At 36.9% G+C, this 15,760-nt stretch overlaps 2 protein-coding genes across 2 annotated transcripts; both read right to left on the reverse strand.

Moving 5' to 3' along the window:
• Positions 1-185: 185 nt before the first annotated feature.
• On the reverse strand, positions 186-7,070 carry RH20 (DEA(D/H)-box RNA helicase family protein). Its single transcript, XM_086564055.1, has 9 exons — positions 6,683-7,070; positions 5,953-6,132; positions 5,689-5,850; positions 5,442-5,596; positions 2,932-3,024; positions 2,741-2,826; positions 2,421-2,647; positions 1,285-1,518; positions 186-573 (listed from the first exon to the last, which is right to left on the reverse strand). Exons 1-9 carry the CDS (start codon positions 7,002-7,004, stop codon positions 515-517), a joined length of 1,518 nt encoding a protein of 505 aa, XP_086420181.1. The 5' UTR covers positions 7,005-7,070; the 3' UTR covers positions 186-514.
• Positions 7,071-11,622: 4,552 nt separating this feature from the next.
• LOC147495404 (GATA transcription factor 21-like) lies at positions 11,623-13,126 on the reverse strand. The gene is made up of 3 exons (XM_086564056.1): positions 12,740-13,126; positions 12,218-12,610; positions 11,623-12,122 (listed from the first exon to the last, which is right to left on the reverse strand). The coding sequence occupies exons 1-3, from the start codon at positions 12,935-12,937 to the stop codon at positions 11,787-11,789; spliced, it is 927 nt and encodes a 308-aa protein (XP_086420182.1). The 5' UTR covers positions 12,938-13,126; the 3' UTR covers positions 11,623-11,786.
• Between the last annotated feature and the right edge of the window lie 2,634 nt (positions 13,127-15,760).

Below are 15,760 nucleotides of genomic sequence, written 5' to 3' on the forward strand. Positions count from 1 at the left end.
CTTCTTCGACAAGTGACTGTATACTCCAGCACAGAAGATATGAGAATTCCTATCCAAACCCGAAACTTCTTGGCTGTTGTAGACTGGGGAACAATTTATGAAAAGTCCAGTTCAGCCACTCCAACCAAAACATTATGTCTCAAAAAAATGTACATATATATGGAAAGTCCTAAGAAACTTAAACATAACAGGTAAACAACTATTCAATTACTAAACCCTCAATTTGTCTTATATCCCAAGTGGCAGAAGGAATTTAGCAGAAACTGTTGTGCTCTAATTTACAATTCTGTGCATAAGTTAACTGTCCAGCTAGTCAGGTCTCAACGCTGAGAACATCTATCTAGCATAACTAACCCTCCTTCACCCTGCAAAGCAAGCTGCCATATAAAAATAGCGTCTTCACAACTAAAAGGAAAGAGAATGATTTGTGGCAGTGATTGCAAAGATCAAATTCTTCCTTCCGCCCATTTCGGATCAAATTCTATAGCCATTCAGTTCTGAAATGATTAATTTCTTAGTTCCATGAACGACCACCACCTAAACCCCTCCCACGATTGCGGAAACCACCATGACCTGTATGACAACATGTAAAAGGTAAATGTACATTAAATAAAACTACTTATGAGGATAATAGACCTTCAACAAAATTAAGGAACACGGATAAACACACAAACTGGAAGAATGCATAAACAATACTACACACAAACTAGAAGAAAATTTTCATCACACTGCAAACAGTCAACCAGAAAAATCTAAAGGTGGTCAACTTTATGAATCAACATGTTTATTGTGGACTCCACTGCAAACAGTCAAACTGCATTTTTCGCCAGTGACTTCACATTTGTTAGCGTGTGGGTAGTTAGTTGGGAGCTTGTATTTGGATCGTCATAGGGGGTATAATTGTTTTAAAGGAGTTCTTTAAAATGGGATTTAGGTCATGGTCTTTCAGTGTATAACTGGCTATACCCCGTTAGTGAGATTCTCTCTCACATTTGTATCTTTTTTTTATCATCCTAATCAATTAATTTTACTTATTAAAAAAAAAAACACTTTATGAGGAAAGGCTTTCAGTGGAGTCCACAATAAACATGTTGCAAAATGAGTCATTTGATCGATATGCATTTTTATGAGAAAGGACCCTCAAACAGGTTATCTACCAATTGACTAGTCTAAATGTGTTACTTGGTTAACCACAGAGGACAGTTTGCTAGATAAGATATATTAAAACAAAATTTGACATTTTTTTATCGAGAGGTAAAATGACTGCTAATTATGTAAACTTACCAGTTGGGGGAGGGGGGACACCACGTCCCATTTTTGCCAGTTCAGGATTGACCTTCTGTCCAGCTTCCTCAAGGATGACAATAAGTTCCTTGGCAAATCTAGCGTTTGCTGCCGTGAAGAAAGTATAAGCAGTTCCTTTGGCACCAGCCCTTCCTGTACGACCAATGCGATGGACGTAATCCTCTAAAGAACCCGGGAAATCATAATTGATCACATATTTCACATCCTTGACATCTGACACCACCAGTATGAAACAAAAGAAAGATATGAGAGATCTTTCTAATCAAAATTACAATTACCAAAATAGTGCATTGCCCATTTTGCGCACCTACTCATTATTCATGCCGAAGCACATAAATTCTCCTTCATAAGAATATTAACAATGTAATACCCTATTTATCTTCCTGTAATACATATGTGGATGAACAGTACCACATAGGGGACCATTGGATTAACAAAGTTAGAGACCAGATGAGATCATCACAATGTTGTTTTCTCACTCTTTCACACCCAAAGAGTAAACAAAAGTGTTTTGTAGATCCCCTGAAAAAGTGTCGAAACCAGATGTGGACATCTCACGCTGTGGAATGATTCATGTGTCCACATCCCATGCTAGAAAATATACCATGCTCCAATCATGTGGACCAACATCAACCAAATCCAATATAAACACCCACCATCATAATCTTGAAATGCTTTTTAATAAGAGATTTTACTCGGATCAATTTCTGTAGTTTACTTTTTCCCATTTTATATTGACATGCAATTGCCCTACACAAAGAATGAATTAAAAACATGCACGTATTGTGTGTGCATATGAACTACTAGTACAAAAAGGCTAGTAAGCCATCGTCTATGAATCTTCCATGTTGACACACTTGACGTGAGATTTGATATGGTTTACAGGGGGTGGTTGTGTCTGAGTGTCTGACACTCCTTACTCCTTATAATGTTGGAAAATGAGACATATCTCTGTCTTTGTTCCAATGTCTATTACTAGTCCAAACTAGGTCTGCAATCCGCACCAGCTGATACCAACTCTTCTCCCACTATCAGATTAGTAAAAGAAGCTCTAGAATGATCCATAGAATCTAGTTTATCAGAGTCTACACATGCACCATATATTACTCACTTACCTAACCCACGTGCTGCAACATCTGTAGCAGTCATTATTGGACTCTTTCCAGCCTTGAACTCTGAGAGAACCCAATCCCTTTCTGCTTGACTTTTGTCCCCATGGATTGAGAGGGCAGGCCAACCGTCCATGCGAAGCTGCCTTGTAATCTGGTCGCACCCTTTCTTGGTGTCCATGAACACAAGAATCCGACTACCATCCATAATATCTTCCATCAGATCCACCAACCTGTAATTATCAGAAACACAATAAGTGCACAATGGTTGCAGTAAGAAGAACCAATAAACTGACAATCACCAAAAAAATTTACAATCTTCTTACTTCTTGTATTTCTGATTCTCGGAAACAATCTCCACATGCTGATGAATAGCATGGTTAGCTTTTAAGTCAGAAGAACCAATGACCACCTGTGCCAAGTTTAATGAAGTAAAGCTAAATATTACTTAAGCAACTGGTACAATGTCAGAAAACAGGATAAGACCAACAAAAGTTGTTAAAGCCTGACATATTACCTTGTATGGATTGTAGAGGAACTGCCTCGCAAGTATCTCAACCTCCTTAGGCCAAGTAGCGCTCCAATACAAAGTTTGACGATCTGGGCGTATCTGCATAGATAGATGCCACAACGCCAAATTTCTTATCACTGCCACAATAATAATTTGATTATAAATCCAAACAAGGTCTCACTTAGTTACCCACCACCACCAAAAGACGGAGGAGAGTGTATCTGTGTGGGGGGTCCATATCCTATGCTTCGTAAGGGAAAGCATTTCAAATATTGGAAGTATAGCTAAATATAGAAATACCTATATTACTAATAACTCAGTGTAAAGAACAAAGTTGCCAAGATACACTGTTAAAGGATTGGTCCATATTATGGGGCAAAAGCTACTAGCTAACTGACAACGGTAATCAAGATGAAACATATACAACACAACCTACAACCAACCACCACATGCACAATTTTCCATCCTATGACATGCGACATAACAGTGTAAAGTGCACAAGTATCCAACTAATGTAAAGTTGCCTAAGAAATTGTATACTTGTATGAAGTATGAGAAAGTCTAGCTCGACACAACTTTTCTTTATTACACTTTCTAATTGACTAAAAGAAAAAAAGATGCAAAGGCTATTCCAAAACCGCAGAACAAACTCACTAACAACAGTAACTGCTAAATAACCATCCAACAAGATTTCCAAATTTAAAATCTGAATAGAAGTACCCATTGTCCATTAGTAAAATCCAATGGTGTGAAATAGTTCATTTCAGCCTACGATGTTCACTAACCAACAGTGAAGACATACAAGAGAAGATGATCTCAGGAGTCAGTATATGTTTCACCATTTTGTATAGGTTCGTTTGTCCCTTGCCAGACTTCGTAAATGATATAAATAATGGAAGAGAATGATGTACTTCATTTCATTTTAGCGTGCACATTATTACATGTAAACAAGAGAAGGAACAGAAAGATTCTCTACACCATTAAATTCCATTATGCAAACACAAACACAAAAAATACCAATAGAAGAGAAGTACGGTCAATACAAGATAATCAATATAGCATGATAGTAATCAAATCCTCCTAATCCAGATCGCCAAAGCAACTACCAGTATTCCTAGTCAACCACTGACCATACATAAGAACTACGAAGGCTTTTCCACCTTCAAGATGATTGCCTAGTAACGATTGTTTTCCTCCAAATATGTTTGGTTTCACGCAAAAGGGCCAATGACCCCAGATGCTTTTGAACTCTCTGCCCCCATGCGCATATTCCACCTTACCTTAAACACTCAGTTTTATACAGCAATCTCCTTTTTTTTCCCCAACCAACTAAGGTAAATTACTATCTATAGAAAGACTTTAAGAAATTGGTATTTTAACTTAGAAGTGCACATAAGAACTGAGAGTTAAAAAACTATATTCAGTTCCATTCTTAGATAGAAGTGTAAGATGGGCTCAGCCTCTCCAAGGGACTTCAGATGAAAGGAGAAAGGAATATGAACAAAAAAAGTCTTGATCAACCAGAAATAGGCCTTACTGTTTATCTAATTATTTTAGGTTTTATTTTTCTAAAGAGGATTCTATGATTGAAAACCAACCACGAGCAACACATTCACTGGGAACATGATTCACAGAAGACAGTAACTTGCATTGTAGTTGATGATGACTATCAAAAAATTCCACTAAGTATAGAATGAGTCCCATCCTTGATTGCTTGTTGCAAAAGAAAATCATTTTAATCACCATCTCTTTATCTCAAACCAGATATCCAAAGCCATCCACCTGGAGGAAAGTGCTTTATCAGACTTTCCATACGTATCACTAGACACCAAACAGCTGATTATGGTTTGAAAAACATGATTCACATCCTTTTCTAGTTAACTATCTCAAATTCAGTTAAGCAATTGAATTGAACAGAAGAAAGACTTCCTAATTTATATAGCAAACAATGAACAAGTACCAAAAAAAAAGTATAAAAGAAACACCATAAATTACAAAGTTTTGAATTCAGATACCTTATTTATGTATTAAGATGACAATTTTTATTTTCAACTTTCACTCGCTCACGAACTAAGGTAGATCTTTAATGAAAAGAGCGGTCACACTCTTATATTTCAGAAAACCAATAGTGCAAGATGTCATTGATGTCCATATCAATGCATATGTTTCCAATTTAGGCAAACATAACTTTAAGTTTAATTTACAAATTCTTTCCAACTTAATTTATAAAAGAGTGAATCCCCACTTTTTTTTTTTTCGTTACACATGGCCGATACAAATGAAAGGGTTTCCCTTCAGAATATATAGACTGATGCACAAGGTTTTGATCCAGAATGACAATTAGTTCCACGAGTTCTGGAATGTCAGGAATTCTCAAGAACCTATAAAATTTATTGAGATATTTGTTTAACTTTAGTAACACAAGCATATGCATGTATCTCATTGTTGTCTAGCAGTTTGGGAATAATCAAGATGTGTGTCATACTGTCATGTGGCAATAGGGAAAACAAGCATACCTGAGAAACAATTTTCTTCATTTGCGGCTCGAAACCCATGTCTAGCATCCGATCCGCCTCATCCAAAACTAGATATGTAACCCTTCTCAAATTTGTATGATGAGATTCCATCATATCAATCAACCTTCCAGGGGTAGCAATAACAATTTCAACACCTACACCAGGGAAAGGATTTTAAACCCTAGAGCATTCAATTCATGAGCATCCTGTTTTGCATCATCACATGATTTATTTAAGTGCTTCTTACCCTTTTGAAGATCCCGAACTTGAGGTCCCTTAGGAACCCCACCATATATACAGGTACTCTTAATCTTCGATGATGAGCCAAACTTAGTAGCTTCCTGTTGTATCTGAACAGCAAGTTCACGAGTTGGGGCCAGCACTAGAACAATTGGACCATCTCCTGGAGCTGGTAAATATAACCCAACGGTAAACTCGAGTCATTCGAGTATAAAGGAAACAGCAGAAGAACAATGTTTATCAAAGAAATAGCTAGACAATATGAATATACCTAGAATTGGCTGAGCATTAACATGTACAATAGCAGGAAGCAGATATGCAAGTGTTTTTCCTGATCCTGTTTCAGCAATACCGATGAGATCTCTACCTTTTAAAGCCATTGGCCATCCTTGAGCTTGAATGGGGGTAGGTTCCACGAATCCTGCTTTCATAACTTCTTGCATGACGTATTCTGCAAACATATTATTTCTTTAATCAGTCATTTCCAAGCAAGAAATTATAATATCTCAAACATGAAAAGGGATATATGAATCAGCAGACTCCTAGAGTAGCTATTTATCCACTATAGCAAATACAATTGGAAGCTACGCCACAGACACAAAAACCTAAGGGTGTGTTTGATTTTACATGGGAAAAATTCTCACGGGAAAGGTATGGAGGGAGAAGTCGCTTGAGACAATTTCGATGGGAAACTTTTATGTAAGATTCTTCATAAAAAAATCTTGAAGACATTGTTCTGAAAAACAGCCTAGACGAGTAGGTGGTGCCTCGCAGACTTGCCAATGTGCCCAGTTTCATTTTCTTCATTAGCAGCATCAGAACATTATCTGAATTCAACTAATGCAACTTCCTAAGACTGACTCAATGCTTATTTCATTTCAAACTCCTCCCACTCTACCTAAGATTCTTGAGCTTTTTCCCTAGTAAAATAATAGTCTTTTATCCATGCCAAGCTCAACAAACAATAGTAGCATAAATTTTTAACAAATTAAACCAAATACCTGGAAAGCCGATATCGCGAAACTCTCTAACAGGTTTAGGAACATCTTTACCCTCAACAGTAATCTGTCTTTTCAATCTATAAGCTTCAATTTCCTCATCAGTCATTGAAGCAACAGAAGGTGACTCAGCATAGAAATTTTTCTCAAAATGAGTTAAACCATCTAACAAGTCTATTTTTTTAGGTGGTGAAACAACAGGGGCACTACTGGAATCGTATTCTTTTTTAGAACGTGGTGGTTCGAACCCAGTAGTGCCTAAACTAGAATCAGTTCTTGGACGATATGAACTTGGGTCACCTGACCTGTTGTCGTAACGACTCATGGTTGAAGAGAAAATAGAGGGGGGCTGAGGAAGACAAGGGAATTAGCCGTGGTGTTGAAGTTCTGCTAAACGAAGGACAATGGGCCTTTTTTACTGCGGCCCATGTTCGGGTCAAAATGGACCCACCCGGTTTTGAAATCCGGAATTAAAATATGCGGAAAAAAAAACCAAGTTTGACGCGAAAAATTATGCCACAAAGATAAATAATATTGACCGGCCTATTTTTTCGGATATTATACCCCTATAGGTCACCATACCCATTAAGGTATGATTGTGCATACCTATTTTAGACATACAAACTGATTATTGTTCATATATTGTTTGTGCATACTCTTAATTGGTATTCACAATGATGATGGTTTGTTCGTGGAAATGTATATAGCTATCAATCATTGTCTATATCCCAATAGCTATGCTCACTGATTTTTATGTGTTTATTCAAACAGGTTTGCACAATCATTGCGCATATACATTTCCTAGCATGGAAGTAAATCGTAATTCCTAACCTGCAACCTTAAACTAAACATGCAAAACCTAACATGAAACAAGTGAAGCAGTAATATGCACACCGATTGTGTATACATATTTTTAGGAATGAAATTTGATTGTTGTGCATACTTGCAAATAGGTATGCATAAGTCAGGCGCGCGCAAGTTTTTTTTTTTTTTTTTGCTTTAGGGGTAAACCTGATATTTTCTTGTCCCGGTCCATGTGGGCGATTCTTAAGAAAGTGTGGTTCTGTGAGAGATTTAATTTTAGTCGCATTGCACATTTGCCCTTTTGAGTTACTCGCAAGAAACAAAAAATCGATATGGAGATATGAGGTATCCTCGTACTTCTTTAGTACAGTTAAAACGCTCTACCATTTATTTGAGCTACATCCCCAATTATTGCACTAAAGTTTTCACGTTGTAGAAGATCTCTCGTGATATGGTTAGCAAAATAACAAAAAACACAAAGGAGATACTGAAGCGCGCAAGAATGAAGAAAAAGACCTAGCTAAGAGACTGTAGATAATGAAAAAGATGGGAGAGAGTTGTTGGAGATCGAATGGAGAAGGAAGAAGACGCATGGGAAGAAATGGGAGATGGGGGCACAAACATGCACTAGATAAGATACAATTAGCTTAGCTTCCATTTTTGCCAAACCTAACCCAAGTGTTCGCATCCGCTTACGGGTTAGTAAATCATAATTAGATAAATAAAATTAGACTGTAGATAGATGCAAGGCATCCTCGTACTTTCTTAGTCCATTTAAAGCGCTTTACCATTTAGGCTACATCCATCTTCTAGGAAACAATGGAGTACAGTACGTACATCTCTTTAGGGCATATATAAAACACTATACCATTTATTTGAGCTACAACCCCAACGCGCATAAGCGCATTAAAAGAAAAGTCACTTAATTTATAGATCTTATGATCTGAGCTCCTGTCATTCTAGTAAGACTATTCTAAGAGCACCAATATTTGAGAAGGGGCAGGTCAGAATACATATCAAAAGGGCTATTCTAAGAGCACATGAGCTCTCTGGTGGCACCATGGACAACACCCTCTAGAATTGGAAGCACTTCATGCCTTGGGACCGAGGAATAAACCGAGACGAGCACCAAGGATTCTTGACACAAATCACACAGGCAATCACTAAATATAGTTTACATTGGGGAATAGGCTCAAACTATGTGGTCAATCAAGAGCTATTGTTGAAGGTATTCTGGCGATTGAGATGGGGTTTTATGGGTGGAGTCGACTCCCAAGCAGAACAACAAAGCATTCCAAACCAACTCGGTTTAGAGCCTAAAAAGGCAAATATAGTTCTAACAAGCACATGGAGGGAGGCAAATTTAAGGAGCAACTTGTGTGCAAAGAAAGGAGCCAACCCTAGCAAAAGGCGAAAGCAATGGTGGGAGCATAGACCTAATTTTGTTTATAGGTTAGAGAACCAACACTCTACCTATTTCAGATTTATTTCTTAAAAATTTAGGAAATGTATGTTGGAGTGGTCTACCCAAGGCCCTCACAAATGTATACTGTTTTTTCTTTGCTATCTAATACAATTACCCTTTAGCAAAAAAAAAGTAAGACTGGAGATTCTCAGATTCATACACAAACACATCACTAAATATACTCACGAGTATCGAGTGATTTTTTGCTCCCAGCGATATTCCCTCCAAGTTCTCCAAGCCCAATCAAGAAGCAACACTTAATTTTGGAGATCCAGCTAGCAACATTTTTTTTAGATATGCACTTCCGATTTTACCCTTAGAATATTGGTCAACAATTCCTTCTGTTGTTTTTTTATTTAATAAAAAAATTCAATAATTATCATTTGAGCCCCAATAAAAAGAGATTTATGGAAAATCATTCTATTTATGAGTCAACATAGAAGATGAAAAAACACACATTTGAAAGATCATTTTCTGTTTTTTTTTCAACAAATATTTTAGATTTTTCTTTAAATTTTGACAAAGGCAAATTGGTAAGTCGAAGAAAAAGACGGTTATTGCATTGGTAGTTAGATTTCAAAATAGGGTCTTTTAGGTTTTGGTCCTCCTAAATAATTGGTATATGGGGTTTGGTCCGCACTAATCAGTTTATTAGGATTTGGTCCTCCTGACTAAATTGTCAACCTATTTGTTGACGGTTGGTATTTTGTAAATACCCATCATACCCTTATGTGTGTGTGAGGCACATGTCAACTTGGTTGACTGTTAGTCAGGAGGACCAAAACCTTATAAAACAATTAATGCGGACCAAACCCCAAACGTAAAAGACTCTTCAAAATATTAGACATATTTGGGCTTGGAGCCCTTGGAGAAAATATCGCAAAAAATCACTGCACGAGTACATTACCCGTAATCCACCTATTGATGATAATTCATGACATTACTGATGTAATGAAAGGTGTAAATTCCATGGCGACATAACAGAATGTCTGATGATTCGATCTTTGTCAATTGCCATTTGATTTTTTAGTGTTATCACGGTATATAGGTTTGGTTTCTGTCTCCATCGATTTAGTTTTCGCGATGCCATGAAGGACATGCTAGAATTTGACGTCTACAAGCTATGCACATTGAATTTCGAAACCCCAAAATGCCAACACGTGATATTTTTGTGGCATTTTATCAACGTAACACGCGAGTTGAAGTTGGAATTTGGAAAGGCAGGACAATTCTCTCTCGAAATTAACACGGGCAAACGCATCATTACATCAATAAGGTTTGGTAAACAATCTTAGTTTTTCAGTTTCATATATGAGTATATTATTCTTTTTATCGATGATCTCAGTAACATAGTTGGTATTAATGAATTTATTATTATACAGCTCATCTCCTTATATCATAGTCCAAACTTTTCTCTCCCGTTTGTATATTATTGGTTCTCATATCTATCATATTCCTGAACACCTATCAATTGCAAAATCAGAATCCAGGAATACTACTTATTGTACGTGTATGTGTTGCTTGCTAGTCAAGAATCTCCTTGATTGCTCATTTGCGGCATTTAACAACAAGAACCATAAGAATCAGTCGTTTGATTTTTTTGCCTCTGACAGAAAACTATTGGATCTTTGTTTTCCTATATTCCTTCACCGCATTTTTACATCCGAGAGTCTTAAGCTAAATTAATTATTTTGCGACAAATAAGGATGATAATTGCGTAGAGAACAACTGTTTTTTCAAAACATTGCGCTGTTAATCTTGTGGTAACTAAAAACTTACACTGTTCAATTCAGCTGGATCTCTTTCTGGTCTGAATTCTAAGCAACGATCCAAACATGTATGCCAAAGGAGTTTGTTGCTTCTGGATATATTATCTCACCCATGTACTTGCTATACTGAATAAACCACCCAGTTACCTAATTACTGACACAAGAGACGAGAGAGAGGCGACCGTTACCTTCCTTCAATATCGTACCACCACCAATAATGGACTATATTTAGATCTCTCAAGAGAGTACCTATGGTTGCATGTCACCCTTATCATAATATGATAAGCATGTTTTCTCTTAAACGGACTATCTCCTAACAAACAGCTTATATAGTATCTTGCACAGTTTATATAGTTATATAGTGTCCAATATAAACTGTCCATGAACAAGTTAATAAGCTTAAATTAAAAAGTTGTTCAATACACTGTATAAGCTGCTCCACAAACATGTCCGTTTAGGAGAAAGCCTGATATGATAAATACCTTTCATTTTCTATATTTGTATATATATTGTACAACAAATGTGCAACAAAAGGATGTAAATAGCAAATCTATATGTACATGAAAGGATTATTCCTGTTTCTGTATTAAATTCCCTGAAATATAGTAACATAGTATCTAAGAAGATATCAGTCCAGCAGTCAAAAAATAGTAGAATGATCAGTTTAAATTGTTGGGTTATTCCCGTTATTCTTCTTGTTATCTCAAAACAAAGCTATATATATAGCAGACTGGAAACTAGCAAGAAAGAACATATAATTTCATACCATGAGAAGAAAGAGAAATACAGCAAAGTAGCAAACATGAAAAATGTGGTTGGCAAACCCTAGATATCATTTTTGTACGGAATAGAAATAGATAACAAAGACAGAAGACGGGTTTTTTTAGTCACAAACTCGTAAGATAAAATCACAACAAAAACTGTTATTTTATTGATTTGGGCAGCTCACCAAATTCTATGGTACCTCACATTCTCTCTTCCCACAACAAAAATAAACTCCCTCCACACACATATTCAATCGAAAATTAATGAAGTGACTGAAATATTACCAAAAACATCAATAAAACATTCAATCACTAACGATGCCACATGAGAGTGCCATTAACAGGATAGCGGCTTCGGTTTCGTCTTGTGGGAACACGTGGTGGAAGGCCAAGTTGTTACTCAAGTTCACTATAAAATCCTCAAAACCATGATTCCTTCGATTGTGAGGAGTTATGCCGAGTTTGAACTGTTTATTCTGTTGTGCAACATGACCCTTTCCTGACTTTTTCTTAGTGAAATGCAGCTTAGTCTGCACAGGTGAGGTGTCCGTATGGGCAACTCCATTTCTTGCTGCTGCTGTGGCTGCCGCCATGGCCCTTCGGGCCTTCCTTTGTCGAATTCCACACGCGTTGCACAGTGACTGCAGCATCACAGTACAATTTTCATAAGATGGTTAGTGGGGTGTTACTAGATAATCAATAGATCATAGAAAGGTGATCGATAGAGTGAATTTACCTTGGGACCTTTAGGACCACTCCTCCAAAGAGGGGTTCTAGTTGTGTTGCAATCAGAACAAGTTCTGATCATAGTGTTGTTGGCTAAACTGTCACTTGAAATGTTGGCATTAGTAGGCGATGATGATTGATTCTGATCTTGAAACCATAATTTACTTCTTATTGGTTTTTCTGCACCCATTCTATCAGGATTAATCATTTTCTTCATCAACCTCATCTTTGAAGACATCCAGCTAAGTGATCCTTTATCACTTGGGCCGACATCTTTTTGCTGATCACCTTCAAAAAGAGATAATTTGAGGCCATATTCACTGCCACTCTCCAAGCTTGAGAGCGAGGGAGGCGAAAGGCTTTGTCGATCACTTGATCCTCCATTTAAAGCATACTCATCTATCTAATATAACATCAATATCATAAATACAGAAATCAGCAAGATCACAAATCATATCACTCAGCTCAAACACTCGAAAATAATATAATAATGTGTATTTAATAGGAATACACCAGACCCTTTTTCCCTTACCTCTTGTGATTGCTGATATTGTTTTAGAATTTGTATACTGTAGCTTCCTTCCTGATGATCTTGAGATGGATTGAAGGATATAGGAGATACTAGTGAAGATGAAGAAGAGAAAGAAATTTGTGAGGGTGAACTAAGAAATGTGAAGTATTGGTCTTCATTGGGTTCTGAAGGAGGCAATAGAGAAAATGATGAAGTCATGATCGAAGAGAGAAAGAGATAGAAAAGGAAAGAAAAACAGTCCTCTTGCTGTACTACTGCGCGGAGGGAAGCTAGAGAGACTGAAAAGCTAGCTAGAAGCAAAAGGACCTGATCAAGACTGAGGTAAATATATGGAAAAATTTCTGAAAAGAGAAGGTATGAGAGACGTTAAAGAAGATCACGTGAGTTGATTATGGCAAGCAAACAAACAATTTAAATGGAGAAAACAAAACCAAACGTGAAGAGTGCAACCACACGACCCAAAATGACAAAATCCTATCTGCAATATTTTACCCTCCCATGCATACACTACTTGCACAGTGTATATACACAAATAATACAAATAAAGAGTATATTGGATGATGCGTAAGTATAGATGATATCTACAACACATACAGTTTGGACCACTTGTTAGGCAAATTATTGAACAAGGTTCAAAACAGTTCAATTGGTCGTCTGGAATCACATAGTCTAATCTTTTTCATTCTCCAAAGTTCACCTTTTGTTGGTATAGTCAAGATCCTCCGATGCATATGATATTCGATATTTGCAGACTCATTTTCAAACAGCACCTCATTCAGCCTCCCCTTGTCCCTTGACCTTGGCGTGGGATTTTGGGGTTGGAATTATTGCTTTATAAATTCAAATGGCCTGGCGTCATTTCCCAACTAGGCTAATTAAAGAAGCTAGGTTTATATATAATGCTCAAGTCTGCCTCAAGATCAGTACCTTCGTATTATTACTTGTTCAATGCAACCATAATCCAAGGACTACTAATTGTATAAGGCATTTTGGAAGAAGTAGGCTCACCACATTATATGGCAAATGAACTAGTCCCCCGACACCTTTTGTCAGTTTTGTAGATTACTATTACAGAAGACATGACCATTATTTACTGTATACAGGGGAAAAGATCGAAGGAAGAAGAAGTGAAGCGGGAGTGCGGGACTACCTATTTTCATTGGGACAGTAATCAATTGGTAGAAAAAACTTATCTAAGGTGTTAGATCACCAAAATCCCATGATGGAACTCACCGTTGCCTATCACTCTATCAGTGAATGTACTCCCTTTGAATCCTTAATAATGAACTCTGTTATGCTCTCTGAACTCCCATATTATCAGTATAAACAATATAGGGTTAATTCGATTTTGGCCCCATTTTTAATAGGGTATTCAGCGTTTGGCTCCTGTAAGTGCGTAATTTGTTTTTGGCCCCAGTTCTGTCAGTTGATTTGGTCAGCTTTAACTGCTACATAGGTTTTGCTCCTCATAATTTCAAAATGACCTAAATACCCCTCACGCGTGCCACAAGTGATTTTTTTTTAAACAAAAACTAATGACACGTGTCCAAATCCAACGGTTGGGATCCAAAGGTTATTAGTGACTAGCCATTGGAGCTTTGAATGTTGCTCCCAACGGATATACTGATCATCTATAAGTACTGGACCAATTGCTTATTGGTTTTTGCTCATGTCTGACTCCAAATCAAAGAATACAATCGGGGCAGTGAAGTTGTCATCGTTGGTGCACCAAAGGTTTGTATTTTGTTTGAAGGATATCCCACAATCCATTAATGGAGGAAGGGCTAAAAGCTTAAAATTTATTTTGAAACAGGGGCCAAAAACAAAAATATATGTAAATGGAATGACTAAATTTCAATTTATGTTTGTTTTGCAGGTTTGTCAATCGTGTTTTGAAGTTGGGAATATGCTCCTACATGTAAGTACTTTGGGATGCATTTCCCTCGTGCTTGTTGTTGTGGCTTTATGAAAGTGGTTTTTGGTCGTGTTAACAGTGGACAACGAGGAATTCTAGAATACAAGTATTTGAAGTGTTGTGGAGTGGACAACGAGGAATTCTAGAATACAAGTATTTGAAGTATTTGACCAATGTAGTGTTGTGGAGTGGATCTACTTTGACAGAAAAGTTGAGAATGAAGCTTGCAGCCTGTGCAAAGAAGAATTTGAGCTGTGTGAAGTGTGTAACCTATGCAATGGGTGTCATCTACCTAATGTTTGTGCCAATAGTGTTAATGTGAGAGGAATTGTGTACTGCTAATTGTACTGTTATGTATTACTATGTAATGAAGTTTATTTATTATCTAAGAAGAAATTGAAGTTGCTATATATATTACAAAATACATCTAGTACATAACAAACTTCATCCATTACATAGACACTGTAAGTACATAAATCCTACTTCATCCCTTACATTGCATTTCAAGTTTTTGCATTCATTACAACACCAAAAGACAAGTCATAACCAACCTAACCAAAAGCATTCATTAACTGAACCAAACCTAACAAAAAGTCATAGTTCGAAATGACAGGACAAAACAAAAGGAACATATCAACATGTCTTTACAACCCCCCACAAAAGACCAGCAACATGTCTTTCCAACCAACCACCAGCATCAACATTTACTTGCTACAGAAACACTCATTCATTCAGTCAAAATAAATAAAAACAAAAAAATTAATAATTTTAAACAGAATCAAAGAATCATGTACTGGTCACTTCTTCCTCTTTTGCTTGAGGTGAATCTGCAGAACTTCAAACTCTTGTGCACACATTAAAGCTTGCACAACCATCATTGGTTGTGTTTGTGTTTGTGTTTGAACTTGTGCTTTACTTCCCCTAGCAGTTTAATTGTGTCTGTCTTGAACTTCCTTCTCCCTTAGCACCCTTATCCTTTCTAGATTTTGTTTTAGGGATGATAATATACTCATCTACATACTCCTTACAATACTCTTCCCAAGCTTCCTTCTCCCAATCACATAGATCTTCACTTGGTAGTACTACAACCACCCTTTGTTCCTCTT

The sequence above is a fragment of the Coptis chinensis genome, chromosome 6 (genome assembly GCF_015680905.1).
Source record: "Coptis chinensis isolate HL-2020 chromosome 6, ASM1568090v1, whole genome shotgun sequence".
NCBI lineage: Eukaryota > Viridiplantae > Streptophyta > Magnoliopsida > Ranunculales > Ranunculaceae > Coptis > Coptis chinensis.